We start from the raw sequence: 16,728 nt of genomic DNA, 5'->3' as shown, positions 1-16,728 counted from the left end.
GCACAGTAAAACTTTTGTCTTCAACATTCAACATCAGTTATTGGTTAACTGGAAACTACACAGTCTATCACAATTTCTCTCACTCGCTTCCTCATTCATTCCTCCCTCCCAAAAAAGCATGCAATTTGATTAGAACTGTAAGCTTCAGGAATATTTTAGATAAATTTAAAGTTTTGTTCAATGTGAGAATCAAGAATATCATTACAGAAAGACAACCCTTCACTCTATAAATGAAGAACTGAGCCATGGAAAGGCACATAAACAAGATGTTGAGCTTTGCTTCCAAATTTGCATTGGAGTGAATCATCTCTTGAGCTGGTTTTTAGCATAGAATTCAGTTTCGCAGGACCTTTTGATTAAATGGTACATTTTATTTTCTTGCAACAACAAACAAAAATATTTCAAAGATCAACTACCTGTTTTGACTGGTAACTGCATTTTGAAAAAATTTTGTGCTTGGTGCCATTACAAAAAATCGGGTCATCGGTTAAGTTTTGTACCGCTGTCTAAAATGAATCTAACTGTGCTGTAATAGCCTCATTTCGGTGTAACTGGAGGTCTCCCATTTCATTTAATTCCTAAGATTATAATTAAAATTTAAAAATTATGAATCATGTCCAAAGACCCTGTGATGAAAAGAGTTTAGCTATAAAAGAAGAAAGAAATAGTCACCACATAAGATCCACCACACATTATATTACAAGTTACTGTACTCTGCTTTCGTTTTTGAAGTAATGCACAAGTTAATCTCTGTGGAAGACTTTCTATCAGCTGTTGGGACCAATACAACTACTTGCAGGTCTAATGGATGATAATTGTTTCAATTTTCTATTGTACTGTTATGTGCACAATGATGTTCAATTCCAGAAACTTAAAAATACACAGTTGCTGCGCATTGTCCCCTGTCCCCCACATTAGGAGAACCAACTGTTGATTGTTAGATAGCTGTTCTCCAGAAAAGGTCAGAATGGCTTTCACGTGTGCTTCTGATGTCCCCTGACTTCAAGCAGTTAAACATTTTTTAGTGTGAGGGCACGTCAAAGAACTGGAACATAAACTTGAAATTGCAGATCATTTACTTTAAGAGTGTGATGTGTTTAAAGCTGTTAGGTCCAATTATAGGGCTTGTGATAGACTGACCATACCTCTTGAAAACCTGCAATCAACCTAATGGCCAAAGGGTTGAAAGTTTTCTGCGAAGGAATCAAATACCATTGGTAACACTGATCATTAAAGTTTCAGGGATTTCAGAAACTTGAAGTTATGATTCCTAACATCTAATCATTACTAATGCAGGTATGGAACTGAGAGGGCATTATACATTGACTCTATGCTGGTGCATTAACAAAAATCTGTGAAAATAGAGTGACATTATATGTAGCTGTGGTTTTGTAAATGTAATACAGTATTTCTTTCATTAAGCAAGTAAGTTGCTATACTACTATGCTTGGAACTTTGTTCAGTTGGAGTATGCATCTTTGCTTCAGTGGCAACTGATTCAACATGTTTAGATCTGTTAGTAACTAGAAGATCTGAGGCATTGCCCTTGTACATCAGTTCTCCACCTTTTCAAGTTAATTTTCAGAAAAGACATTCAGATCAATCTCTCTCAAATTTCTGTCCCTGGAACTTCTTTTAATCACGTGGGTATCCCCTTTTATAGCTGGCAAATTAAAACCTTCCCCCATTACAGAAGCATGGCCAGGAAATTTATTTGTAATATTCTCCTGTCTCTCTCTCTCTTCTCTCTCTCTCTCTCTCTCTCTCTCTCTCTCTCTCCCCCCCTCTCCCCCTCTCTCCCCCCCTCTCCCCCCCTCTCCCCCTCTCTCTAGTGTTTTACCACTTGAGCACCTAAGGCAACTGACCTATAAAGTCGCCCAAATACCTTTTTGATCTGCATTTGATGCAAACCTTGAACCAGATTATTTCAGTTTTGGAATATGTTATTATCTCAGTAGAAATTATTGAGTTCCATGCAGCAATAAATATGATGTCACACTTGGTGTCCGTCTCTCCTTATGATGTATACATCCCAGTTGTAATGCCAAATTCTGCACCAAATAACAGAGGTCAAGAAATCCAGATCTGAGATTGTCACCAAATGGCCTGAACCTCTGATTTAAACCATCCACTTGACTCCAAACCAGAGGACTGTGATCTAGTCTGGGTAAAATGCTGCAAGTTGTGAGCTGTGCTTCCACCCCATGTGCAAGGCTGTCTGTCTTCACCAATTCATACAGCTGGCTGACAACTAAGAAACTGAGGATGACCTGAATCCAGGCCACAGGTGTTGTTTGTGATAGCAAGAGCTATGATTTTTAGCCAGCTGTACCCATTTTACTCAATAGATTCTTTCCTTCTCACCCCATCCAGTAAGTCTCCCCTTAAGTCTCCCCTGACCGAGGGTTCAGGGTGATCTTTCTGAGCTCTCCCCATTTCCTAAACCTCACCAGTCATTTTCCTTCATCTCTCTTCCTTCCCCTTCAACCTGTCTGCCAGAAGAAGAAGCCACAGGCTCTGAAAGCTTGCACATTTTCTTAATCTTTTATATGTTTGCTCTGCTGCAACATGGTGAATAGATTTTTTTTTTCATATCCAATTATATTTTCCAAACTATATGTGATGATACATGAATAATGCCAATAGAAGCCAAAGTGCTCACATACACATGTGCTCTCAAGCAGTATTAGGTCTGCTGCTGTGCACTTCGCAGTTCTTGTGATACTTAACAAAATGATTTCAAAATGAAACAAGGTATAATGGGGCAGCTTGGTTAATTGGAAGGTATGAACTGAAGCCATGTATTTGAGAGAGTAGAACAACAGGAACAAATATGATACAGCATTAAACAAAATATGTTGTACATTAAAAGAGAATAGCCACAGATAACAGTGTAAAGAAAATGAAAACTGAATTCACAGTACTGCTGAGAAAGAGATCCTTGAGACCTTGAAGAGAAGTGGTGCTGGCAATGAGGATGTTTATGTATCAGAAGTGTTTTTCCAATTCACTGGTGGCATGGAATTTTAGAGTAGCCAATAACTTCTCAGAAGAAGTAATTTCTTTTCTCATCATAGTGTCCTGCTTTATTAATTTCTGTTGCACAAGTTCCTGTAGAACTCAGTAATTATCCTCAATCATCCTCAGTTAATTTTAAACAAATGTTCATCCTCTAAAAGTGAGTTATTTTTGAAAAACTGTCATGCTGCCCCCTTTCTCCTGTCTGCTCATCACTTTTTCACATGTAACGCCTGTTTTATGCTTTTCATGTAATGCAGCAACCACAGAGAAAGCAAGAACCTTTTAGCACTCCTGTCATGATAGGTAGCCTTCTCTCTCTGTGTGCAATACTGATATGTGCCTTGTTGCACATCCAACCACATGCAACTTTTCCCACTTACTTTAATGAGTGCCTTGTGGTGCATTTTAAGGAATGTGTAAATGGGCGTTAACAAGAACTCTGAAGCAGAAGGTTAATTTGCATTTTGTTAGTATATGTTCATCACATAATTAATCCATCCATGTTAATGGAGTGTTGTTGGAAACAATCATATAGCAGTCTTGCATCTACAGATGTCATCTGCTGGGGTTCATCTTTTGATCTCAAAGTCCAAGATAGTGCATGGAAGCATAATATACCCACATTATATGATAGGGATGTTGCTATCATGTCCCTGTCTTTCTTTTCATGCTGATTGATTATACACACATCAAAAAAAGTTTTGCATCATCCCAGTTCCCAGAACTCCTGAAGATATATGTTAACTGTGGATATTGTATCACAGACACAGTCCCTTTGACTGTTCAGAGATGTCACTAAACCCACCCAAAGATGTAAACAACCATGCATGAGCAGCACCTAGTAGACGGAGGGGGTCCGACAGCCAATCAGTTCCAGTCATTCCACCAGGAAGGAAGTACGCAGCCCGTGTTGTCTGTAGTTCAACCATGCCTAGACAGTTAATGTTGCAGTTCTATCGTGCCCACATTGTTACTTTGTGCCAGGAAGGGCTCTCAACAAGGGAAGTGTCCAGGCTTCTCGGAGTGAACCAAAGTGATGTTGTTCAGACATGTAGGAGATACAGAGAGACAGGAACTATCGATGACATGCCTCGCTCAGGCCACCCAAGGGCTGCTACTACTACAGTGGATGACCTCTACCTATGGATTATGTCCTGGGGAACCCTGACAGCAACGCCACCGTATTACAACTCAAACTGTGTGCAATAGGCTGCATGATGCGCAACTCACTCCCGACGTCCATGGCGAGGTCCATCTTTGCAACCACGACACCGTGCCATGTGGTACAAATGGGACCAGCAACATGCCGAATGGACCACTCAGGATTGACATCACGTTCCCTTCACCAATCAGTGTTGCATATGCCTTCAAGCAGACAATTGTCGGAGACTTGTTTGGAGACAACCTCGTCAGGCTGAACGCCTTAGGCACACTGTCCAGAGAGTTCAGCAAGGTGGAGGTTCCCTGCTGTTTTTGGATTGCATTATGTGGGGCTGATGTATGCCGCTGGTGGTCATGGAAGGCAGATTGGAGACATTCGTCTTCATGGACGACAGTTTGTGCTCCCATCGTGCACATCTTGTGAATGGCATTCTTCAGGATAATGACATTGCTCGACTAGAGTGGCCAGCATGTTCTCCAGACATGAATCCTCATGAACATGCCTGGGATAGATTGAAAAGGCTGTTTATGGCCACCAAACATTCTGAGGGATCTACGGCGAATCGCTGTTGAGAAGTGGGACAATCTGGACCAACAGAGCCTTGATGAACTTGTGGATAGCATGCCACGACGAATACAGGCAATGGAAGAGAACGTGCTACTGGATATTAGAGGTACTGGTGTGTACAGCAATGTGGGCCACCACCTCTGAAGATCTCGCTGTATGGTGGCACAACATGCAATGTGTGGTTTTCATGAGCATTAAAAAGGGTGGAAATGATGTTTATGTTGATCTCTATTCCTATTTTCTGTACAGGTTCTGGAACTCTCGGAACGAAGGTGATGCATAAACCTTTTTTGATGTGGGTATATCCAGTTGCAAGTATCCTGTACAAGAGAAAACTTGAAATGTCTCAGTTATTAAGTGTGACACTGAGGGCTCTCCCACAGTAAAGTGTTATACACAGAAATGTTAATAAAAATCAACATAACTGTGGAGGAGTAAAATGATCATTATTTCTACTGCTACTTATTAATGGACGATTTTGAAATTTATTTCTTATTGTTTCAGTTATAATTTACAACTCCAAAAGCAGTCGCAGAATTTTTTTAGTTTATAATGATGACAGTGGCTTTAAGATATAGTGATTGCTTAATTTCAGCTTAGTAATGGCTCTCAGAATTCCTCTGGCCATCATGTGACATTTTTCTGGTCGTTGGGGAGACGAATTTTCAAACTTCATTAACACATCAGTCTAAAAAAAATCAAATGCTACAACTCTGTTAGTACCTTGAAGCCTGCATTAGAAAACTCACATATTACCCTAACCATTAACTCCATTGTGAGGAAGCTGTCTCATGATTGCTATCTGTAAATGTAAGTTTATGTAATTATGTAGCATCGTAAAATATTGGGGTATCCTAACCTTGCAACTGTAAAATACGTAGACAGTCAGTCAGCTCTTTATGATCTAAGTGAAGCATATGTGCATAAGAGGTAGCTGTAGGATCCGTCAACTGTTACATTTGCATTCACCAGTGAAAGTTGGAAAAGGGTGTGCCTGCAAAGATGCAGAGAATTGTCCCATTCTGACCCACAGTTACTGATACTTATTTTGAATAGCCTGTCTAATTTCCTAACCTAAGCTCCATAAAGATTATAGGCTCTGTTATCGTCAAATGTACTGGTGCTCACAATTATTCACACTTTAACTCTAGCACTTCTTTTACTGTAGAATGTGTCGGGTAGGTTGTAACCGAATGCTACCATTAATTCTGCCCAAACATCCACAGTAGCTGAAAAGTGGTATACTGCTGTTGTTCAATAAATTGGGTGGTAATTGCACACTTGAACTATCAACTAATACATCTACTTCACAGGGCAGCACCAGCACAGAAATGCAGTACTGCAGTAATTAACTACAAGTAACATTTATTGTAATATGTTACAAAATGGCACTTCACTTAGGTTCAGTTTGATGTGTGGCACTTAATGTCATATACCAAATACAGTGATACCTAAATAATGTTACTGTCTCTTTGTAATCTATGCTATTGTCACTATGACTGAATGTAATATTGCAGACCCTCATGGTTGTCTTATTACCCTTATTAGTGACTGCTAAGTTGGAATGTTGTTTTCTCAATGGAATTTGTAGAACTGTGCTCCGTTGTGGTGCTGCAGGTGTAGTACTGAACTGGCTGCTGGCAGTGAACTGTGCTATCTGACCAAAAGTTCAGAACTGTCTCTGTGTGTGGGGTGCATCATCTTTTCAAATATTGGCAGAAAGATTTTCATCTTCATCAGTATGAGGTGGAAGCCAAATAGTCCATAGTTGACAGCACTCTCTTTGGTGTCTGGCAACACTATCAGCAGATGAGTGCAGTGTGCAGACGGATGTGGTGGGGAAGCAGAAAGCGGTCTGAATATGAGAGTGCCATCTGGAGGCTGCTACTCAGAACTGAGAGATGCCAGGCGAATGGTTGTGTCTGTGTGGTGGCAGCCTCTCGTGGTATTTGGTGTATACCTCATGAGCCTGGTATGTGACAGAATGCAAGCAGTAATAAGTGCCGGATACGATTTGGGCACCTTCAAAATGATAGTATGCCTTTTTGTGAGGATGTGGTTCACTATCACAGACTTCAAATTGTACAAATTCAATGTGCCGTATGTATTCAGTTCAACATTTGAGACATGGGAAGGATTGTCTGCCCTATACAGTTTTCATTGCACTTACAGTAACAGCTAAAAGGGAGCAAGATTCTCTGATTAATCACATAAATTTAATATAATATTGTGCTTTACTGCCTTGCACAAGTGGTCCGATTTTTAGAGGTCTTCGCAATGTAGGAAAGTGCAGTAAAGGAAATCAGTAACAAGATGAACCTGTAGTCTATTCTAGAGTATTGCTCCAGTGTTTTGAGGCTTTATCAAATTTACGTGAGAGCATGCATAAAACAGTTTAAGAGATGTGCTGCTAGCATGACATCAGATTGTTATAGCCAGTATGAAAATGTGACAAAGATGCTCGGAAAACACAAATCTTTAGAATAAAGATGATATTATTATTGTTAGATAAATTTAGGGAACCAGTATTAAAGGAAGATGGATGCCACCATCGAGCAACTCACATAAAGATTGAGAGAATAAAATAAGAGAGAACAACACGGATGTAACGACATCGAAACTGTCAGTTTTCCTTCACTGATGGAATAGGACAGAAAATAGCTATTATTGGTACAATATATCCTCTGCCAAGAGCTGTACAGTTTATTGTGGAGTACACATGCATATGTAGCATACACAATTTTTGAAATTAGATCCTGTCTCTGAGGTCGAGTCCGCTTCCATAGCTCAGTGGCTGCTATGCAGAGGACCTAGGTTTAATTCCCAGTACAGCTAGAGGTTTCTCCTTGGTGGAGGACTGGACCAGGGTGCACAGGGCCTCTTGGCACCAACTGGGGAGCTGCTGGAATGAGAAGTAGCAGTTCTGAGGTTGAAAAAGCCGACAGTGGCCAGGAGAGCAGTTTGCTGATCCTACGCTAGTGATCCTGATTGGCCCATTGTGGCCAGAATTCAGAGCCTTTCTTGCTTGCTTTTGTTGAGGATAATTATGAATAACATTTGAACATTCCAGCCATGATACACAATATTATGTAATATTATGTGACTATACTAAAGCTACTTCACTACTCTCTTACATGCTATAATTATTGATACTACAAAATATATGCATAACTCCAAGATGAAGATGTATTTATCACTCAGACATAGATAGTGCCACAAAATCAGCATCGTATGATACTTACTATCATTCATATACTTGGTATCAAATTCTCTCTGTGTGTGTGTGTGTGTGTGTGTGTGGGGGGGGGGGGGGGGGGGGTGCGCACAGCAAATAGTATGCATCTGAAGTAAATGTGACTTCAAAATTACATATCACAAGCTTGGTGGCAAAGCCTATCAGAAGCACATATTTCATTATTTCTGGAAGCCCCCCCTCCCCCCCCCCCCCCCTTTCTCTTTGCTCCCTGTGAGTTTCTAACATGGCCCCTGTGTGGAGAGAGGTGGTCTGATGTAACAAAATCAGCCTGTAACATTTTTTGCACCTTAACTCTAAATGTTTTTTAATGACAGAGATGCATTGTTATTTAATGTTGAATATGCAATATAGTGTGGTTTATTTTGTGTGTGTGTGTGTGTGTGTGTGTGTGTGTGTGTGTGTGTGTGAGAGAGAGAGAGAGAGAGAGAGAGAGAGAGAGAGAGAGTGAGTGAGTTAGTGAGTGAGCGAGCTTGTTAATATTAAATGTAGTCGCTTAAGATTGTTTGAGTTTAGTTTTCATTTCAACCTGCATAAATTTCATGCTGCAGAATTTATTTGTCTTCCATAAATTAAAAAATGATAGCTTCAAAATTAAAGTTTGTTTTCTCTGCAGCAATTCATTTATATCTATAACATGTATCTCTTACTTGTTAAATATACATATATGATGATATATTCTTCGAATACATGTCTTGGGTAAAATGGGGAGGGAAACATTATTAATTGGGCCCTGGAGAATTCATTATTAGTATTATAGTCTGTGTTACCAGTAGATTAGTATTTTTTAAGTAACTATGTTTTGTCATTTTATACTGTACACCACCTGACTTTTTTGTGTATGATTTGTTCAGATTTATTTATTGGGTGCCATAAAAGTTGCAGTGCAGAAATTAAAATGCTTTTTGGACATTGTAGTGAATGTGTAATGGGATTGTAAATACTGTACTTGATGTTTGTAGTGCTTGTTCTGAAAATGAAACTATCATATAGGTGTTGTTTCTTGTTTTGTAGCCACAGTGTCAATGTCTTGACCTACTGCTTCAGTTGCTCACTGTTTAAGTGTCATCCCAAGTGTACATTGAAATTTTTGTGGGGCAGTTTTGCATGATGCTCAATGAAAGAGTTTTGGGCATTGTGTTTTAAATTGTGTTACATGTAGAACCTGCTTCGGATATGAATCTCCTTAAAATGTTTTAAAATTGCATGGTTTCCCCATAGAACTCGGTAGCCAATACTACAAAGAATAGCGTAAATGAGAATAGAGCTTGCACAAAATAAGCAAGTGACTCACTGTGATAACAGATGCAGCAGATTGCTGCTGCAAATGTAATACAAAAAAGAAAATCTTGGGAAAGGGGAAGATAGTACCAACACTATTTTCATGGAAACTGATTTAATTTTTAGTCATGCGGCTACTAATGTGAACCTCTGGTGGAACAGTAAGAGTTTAACAAACTGAAAGCTTCAACCTAATGTTTCTCCAGAAACTTACATGCAAATTGGAGAAGTGAACAATGACAGCCTAAAATTGTGTGACCCTTGAATGGCAGCAGACTCAAATGAAATATTATGCTGTTAAAAAAAAAAAAAAGAAAAAAAGAAAAAAACCCTATCATAACTGAAAACTCCCGTAATTTGGATCAGGTAGGGACGTTACATTGAAGCATCCGGAGCAGAAGTTAATATTAGAAATGAAAGTGTAAACCACTTGATACAAAGGAAATACCACCCACTACTCATTTTATTCCAGACTGCACACAATGTTAGCGAGACAGATACCAAAGAAATTAATTTGTACACAGCTGCTGAAAACGTATAATTGAAACTGAGAAGCAACAGGAATGGGAGGAAAAGATAATGACTAGAAAATAGTCAGTATTATAATTTAAGAATTAAATGTATAATCTTATGACATGGAATTTAAAATCTAATTAAAACCTCAAAATTCGAACTGTTTAAGCTTTAATGATAATGAATAAAAATTTCTTACATAAATAGCAGTTCATCCTTTGAAACTTCCTGGCAGATAAAAACTGTGTGCTGGACCGAGACTCGAACTCGGTACCTTTGCCTTTTGCGGGCAAGTGCTCTACCAACTGAGCTACCCAAGCACGACTCACTCTAGTTCGTCACGACTCATTCTAGTTCATCCTTTAATAGCCGTACAGTGGAGTGTCGATTGTTTGGACTAATTGGGAGACGTGGGTGCTTGGAACACTGGTTTATTCGGAGAATCGAACTGTGTACTGTACTTTCATTTACCAATAAAAACTCATGTATTTATTATGAAAAGGACAGATTGCTACACACTGTGCAGAGGAGATGTTGAGTCACAGACAGGCAGAACATGAGGACTGTCACACATTTAAGCTTTCAGTCAAGAGGCCTTCTTCTAAAGTGGAAAACACACACAGATCCAGACAAATACAACTCTCACACACATGACCACTGTCTCTGGCTGCTGAGTCAGGAGTGCCTTTTATAAGGATGGAACAGATGAAGTATGGGGAAAACCCGAGAGAGCAAGGTCAATAGTGAGAGGCAAAAATGAATTAAAACCCATGTGAAGGCACAGTGAAGAGAAAAAGAAATAAAAAGATGATAAGAGAAAAAGAAATAAAAAGGTAATAATGTGAGATGCAAGTCAGTGGGAGGGTATGTGTGAAGGGAAGGGATGGCAGATGTAAATAGATTAGGTGAGGTTAGTATGTGTGTGTTGGAATGAGGAAAAGAAAGGGGGGTTGGGACAGAAGGGGTATTGATAGGTCGAGGTTCAGAAAGTTAGTGTGACACAGGAAGGTATCGAAAATAATACACATAAATACTCAAGAGTGAGGCAGGAAGTGTGATCAAAACGCGGGGGAGGGGGGTCAGCTTTATCAGTTACATGGTTTATCCTGCATGATTTGGTGCTCTGCATCTGCACCGTCAATACTCATCAATTCTTGAGCATCTTCATCACGTTTATGGCAATTGAGTTCTTTTAGCATATTGAATATTTCAGACATACCATTATGTTCTTCATTTTCAGTTAGACTGAGAAATTTTCATCATATTCAAAATTTTATTATCGAATTTTTTCAAATTCTGTTTCTTTATACTGTCCCATGCTGTGCCAATCGTGTTGGACTCAAATTTCAAATCAATATTTTTATAATTTCTTCTTCTTCCTCTTTTCTTTCCATCGATAACTTACATAACAATTATTTTTTGTAATACTCTTTGAAAAAATCAAAAACACTGTGATCCGTGGTCTGTAATAAGGAAGTTACATTGAGTGGAAGAAACATCACTTCTATGAATTTGTCCTTTCCATTTACCATATCACATGATGGATGAGTTTGTGCATTTTCAAGGAGCAGTAATGATTTGTCCATTTTGCCATTCTCTAACTGATGAGATTTTACAGAGGGCACAAAAACTTTCAAAACCATTCTGTGAAAATAGTACTATCCATCTAGGTGATTTTTTTTTGAGGTGCAAGCAATAGGCATTGCAGACATTTTAATGTGTTTGAAACATTGTAGTTTCTTACTTTTACCAACCACGAGCATAGGAAATCCATGGCAACCAGTAGCATTAGCACAATATAAGCATTAACACGATCCTTACTTGATTTAGGAATAGGTGCTGCTAATGCACAATATGAGGCAGGAGTTGTTCTTGGCAAAGCTTTCCAATTGAGCCCAGTTTCTTTATCATTGTGAATGTTTTTACAGCATAATCTTGTTCCCTCAGTACATCCTTTAGTATGATTGTGAAAGAATCAGCAGACAGTTTTCCTCCTTGTATTTGAAGCTCACTAATGCCGTGTTTTGACTTATAGCATTTTAATCAGCTTGCAATCAAATTTGACAGCCCCATTAAACTGAATTGCCTTTTCACATAGAATGTTACCAGAGATACGTTCTTCTTGTGCTCTTCTTTGTGCAAACCACTTGTGAACAGCATCATTTAGATCCGTGTTCATGGCAAGCTCCATAGTTGTACCACTTGTCAGTCCATCAGTAGAATCAAGCTTACGTATAAGATTTGTAATGCTCCTCTTTTGTTTTTTTATGTCTGTAATTGTCTACTTTCCAATCTTGCGCTTATTAGATAACATGTTCACAAATTCACCTCCCTCTAACCTTTTATTACGCGTGTATTTATCCCGCATAGAAAGGACAACAAGTTTACATCTAGACAATTTATATCACAAGTTCACTCCTGGCGTTCGTAGGGAATGAGGACAAGGTGGGAGCGGGGGTGCGAAAGCAAGACAGCAGCATTAGGAATGCGGCATGTGCAAACGAACAGTTTGGTTAAGCAGTCATTTGGTTGACCAACATTCAGATAATTGATGCTGTGCTGTACTTGGAATTTATCCTGCCACTAATAATCCAATGCCCACCCAAAAGAAGAAGAAGAAGAAGAAGAAGGAAAGGGAAAAAAATAATGGGAGTATATGAAAGACGCAAAGTAAAGTTGGAAAACTGTTACTGAAACACATTGGAAAGTATTGGGGATTTTTGGGGAGATAGTAGTACACCATAATGAATTAGGAACTGTGGTGCTTGTTGTGTGTTAAAGAAATTATGCATTTAAGAATTTGGCTTAAAACAGAGAAGGAATAATTAAAGAATTTAGAGGGAAGAAATAGTGCCAAGTGCATGGAAATGTACAGTTTCTGTTTCGCATATACTGTATTTAAGTTATTGCAGTATAAAATTTTAAAGCTTTCTTTTTTATTAATAATGTATGTCACTGTGTAAATTTTTGTTCACTGTTGTTTTTGCATGTTTGATTACTGGCTGTAGATAAGCTGTTTGTAGTGCATGTTTCCATTTCCAGTAACTTTAGTTAACAAATTTTTACTATTAAAAAAATTGATTTGCTCAGTCAGCTGTAGACAAGTGTGGAAAAAGTATTTTTGAACAATTTCTGTGCTGTTTGCAATAATTGCTGCTTCCAGTAAATTATTTATTACTCTGTGGGTATACTTGTCAATTTAATGACAGTGACAAAAGAAAACTCTTTTTGAATCCATCCATATGTGTCTGTCTGGATGCAAAAATTTAGTTTTTTACTTACTGCATCAGTATGGGTGACTTTTTCATTAGTGTTCTAAAAATGTTCGAAAACTGGTTCATGGAATAATAAATAACTATTCAAAAAAGTGACTGGTTGCAGTTTTATGTATTTACATTAAATTAACAGTCACTGGTTCTAAAACATCCGTAATGGATATAATAAGTTATATCTGCTATTGGGATAACCCAATAAAAGTTGAAAAAGGATTTTTATTGTGAAATGATTATTCCGTATTCATATACTATAGTTGGAAACATTTTTCCGTTCTCTAAAAACATCATTTGTCAAAATATCATCAGTCTTTAAATATATACTGTGGGGTTAAAATAAAATATACAGATATGATGAAAAATGCTACTAAACCTACTTCAGTAAGTAAACTCTGTTTGACTCCTCTGAAGAAGACACAAAAACTTGGGAAATGTGTAAGACTAGTTGATTATAGGTGCCAGTGTAGTGGCATCAGTGGATAGCATTAAAGTTGACTTTTTGATGGATGTGGCTATTGGTGTACACATCTGGGAAAGACGGAGTTTTATGCCTACAGCTGATAGTATACAGCATGAAAATGAAATTTTGCTTTTTAAGTAATAATGGTCCTGCTTTATCTTTGCCTGTTTGTTATGTTAGCATGTAAATGTTTGTTTATTTATTTGTTTATGTTTGTTTGCTTGCACTTACATGTGTCGATATAGGTATGTGTTCTGTGTATTGTTAGCTGAAGGGGGAGTTTTGCGCTCCATTGGGGATATGGGGGCTGTCATGACAGGCCTCACTTTGGGGGCTGCTGGACTCACAAGATCTGTAATCTCTTCAGCACAGAAGAAGCCATCCCAGCTCAAGGAGTACCCATTAGTGATGGACACCAAACTGAAAATAATAGAAATTTTGCAAGTAAGTACATAACAGCTTTTATAGTAATATTTCTTGAAATGAAATGCATTTTCATTTTTTAATGGTAGCTAATACTTCTGCTTTTCTTGTAGTTGCTTTTCCAATTACCCGCCGGAATGACTATTTCTGTGATCGATGACGCAATGTAATCACTGGAGAATGCATGTTGTTGCCCCCCCCCCCCTTTTTTTCTTTTTTTTTTTTAAAGAAAGCACAACAGTTGAAACTACCCACCCCATATTTAGAATGACAAGATGATAGAGTGTGTGCTTAGTGCACTGCCTGATGAAAATGTGAAGCACCCCGAAAGGGAGGAAGGGAAGAATGAAACTTCACACTTTTGAAATGGCATGTAATGTTGTTTCAGTGATTATAAAATTGAGTCACATTTACAAAGGACTTGGCAATATGAACCAAGATATCAGTATGCCTTCTGGCCTGAATAGATGCTCTAATTTGGTTGGGAAGAATGTCATAAAGTCATTGTAACCTTTCCTGAGGCAAGGTAGCCCTCAACTACTGTAACTGGTCTCTGATATCCTGGATACTGGCACTGGGGTGGAGTTGACATAAAGTTGGTGCCACAAGTTGTATCGGGAACAAAGCTGGGGATCTTGCTAGCTGTGAGAGTACCTCAACATCACACAGACAGTTCATAGAGTTGTGTCATGTGCTGTTAGGGAACCCTGAATTGGTATCAGCTGTGATTTGAAGTCATACACCCCCCCCCCCCCCCCCCCCCCCCCCCCCCAAATACCGTGTCACCAGGAGTAACGTGGCTGTGCCTCTCTGAAACATTGGAAGAATGAGGCCGCTCCCCAGGTCGCCACCATACTAACAGATGATGGTCATCCAGGTCAGTGTAGAACCATGATTGATCACTGAACACAATGTGACACCATTCTGCAGCAGTTCATGGATCCTAATTGTGACAGTATTCCAAACACAGCTGTTTGTTTTTTGGTGTTAACAGCAGCCTACATATGGGATGGTAATTTCCTAATCCAGCTGTTGATAGTCTTCGATCAGTGGTGCACAATGCACACAGAATGTTGCAGGTGTCTGTTACGTGTTCTCAGATGGCAGGCGCACACGTGAAGACATTATGATGTGATCGGTAGACAATGCAGTGATTCTTGGTTGCGGTGGTCAGACATAGTCGACCAGAACCTTGACGATGAGTATACGTGAAATACTGTTCCCTCGCATTCTACCATCGGGCCACTGTCACATCAGAATGCCTCACAAATCTGGATATTGCTCGATTTGACCAGCCCACCAAATGTAGATTCACAGTGAGGTCCGTTTCAAATTGTCATTTGCTGATAATGCTGTGTGATATATGTACGAGACATCTATGTGTCCTTTGTAGTGATCGCTCAACATCTGACATTGTTTGTGTCTTTTATATCCTTTGGGATTGGCAACATTGCTAACATGAACAGCAGTAAGGTGCTCTGGTATCCGTTCTATCTCATTTATGTATTCAGCTGTGGAATATCCAGGATGGAATGTAATAGTATAATCAAAAGGATAGTTGCTATTCACCATATAGCGGAGAAGCTGAGTCGTAGGAAGGCACAACAAAAAGACTGCCTGAAAGTTAGCTTTCCACACACACACACACACACACACACACACTCGCACTCGCACTCGCACTCGCATGTGTGTGAGTTGCATATGCGTGAGTGTGTGCGTGTGTGTATGTTCTCTACTTTTGACAAAGGCCTTGTTGGCCAAAAGCTACTTCCAGTCAATCTTTCTGTTGTGCCTTTCTGTGACTCAGCATCTCCGCTATACGGTGAGTAGCAACTATCTTTTGTTGTGCCTTTCTGCGACTCAGCATCTCCACTATACGGCGAGTAGGAACTATCCTTTTCATTATATTGTTTCATATTCAACAATGGTGTGTACATGTGGGAAGTTACATTGATGTCCGACCGTGTCTTCTGGGTGCTTCACTTCTTTTGCCAATCATTGTAGTTCAACTTCTTGATTTGATCATCATTTGTTTCTAGGATTTTTTTCTGTATTTGATTTGCTCTAATAAATTTTTTATACGTAAGTACCCAAAATAATAGCACAAATTGGATTTCGTATTTACCTTCAGGTCTCCACATAACTGCATGCACAAGCATTAGAGGAAAGTAAAAGCAATAAGAGCACTCCCATTATAGAGTGTTAAAGTTCAATACAACACATTATTTTGCGCATGGCTGGGCTGCTCTTATTTATATTTTAATGTGAATGTGTTATTTGATTGCAGACACAGTTGAGACTCGGACACTGTTTCAAAATGATTAGTATTATGACAAAACAACTCATTCACGAGAACAGCATCATAGCCATTAGTATTGTCAGAATCATTTAAAAACACTAACACCTTGCACTGCTTTATAGGTCTAATGATGTCACTGCCTCATTAATTCACACAGTTGTCCAAATCTTTATTCTCACTAGGAACGTCTGAATAATCATTGTCAGAAACCAACCTAAAGTATTGTAGATTCGATCATTTCCATCTGTTTTCTAAATAGGGCTATCTCTAAAACCAGGTGGAACTTCGAGACAGTATCACTCAATAGTGTACAGTCTATCAAAGCCTTGGCAAAGCAGTTGTGCACTATGTCACCATTCAAAATAATAATAGCAAAATCAAAATCAGGATTGACCTGCAAATACTTTTTTAATGATGGTGTTAGATGCATCCCCAAATCAGACAAATGCAGTCAGTTTACTTATATTGCACTTATTG

At 38.9% G+C, this 16,728-nt stretch overlaps 1 protein-coding gene across 1 annotated transcript in view; it reads left to right on the top strand.

Annotated features, from left to right (window-relative positions):
• LOC124554726 (inositol 1,4,5-trisphosphate receptor) overlaps nt 1-16,728 on the top strand; it is a 348,395-nt gene that overhangs the window by 138,130 nt on the left and 193,537 nt on the right. The window contains exon 18 of the mRNA XM_047128370.1: nt 13,798-13,973. Within this exon, the coding sequence (XP_046984326.1) occupies nt 13,798-13,973 (176 nt within the window). The remainder of the gene's footprint in view (nt 1-13,797; nt 13,974-16,728) is intronic.

Source organism: Schistocerca americana, chromosome X (genome assembly GCF_021461395.2).
Source record: "Schistocerca americana isolate TAMUIC-IGC-003095 chromosome X, iqSchAmer2.1, whole genome shotgun sequence".
NCBI lineage: Eukaryota > Metazoa > Arthropoda > Insecta > Orthoptera > Acrididae > Schistocerca > Schistocerca americana.
Note: the sequence above shows the minus strand (reverse complement) of the source record. Positions and strands in the feature narration are given on the sequence as shown.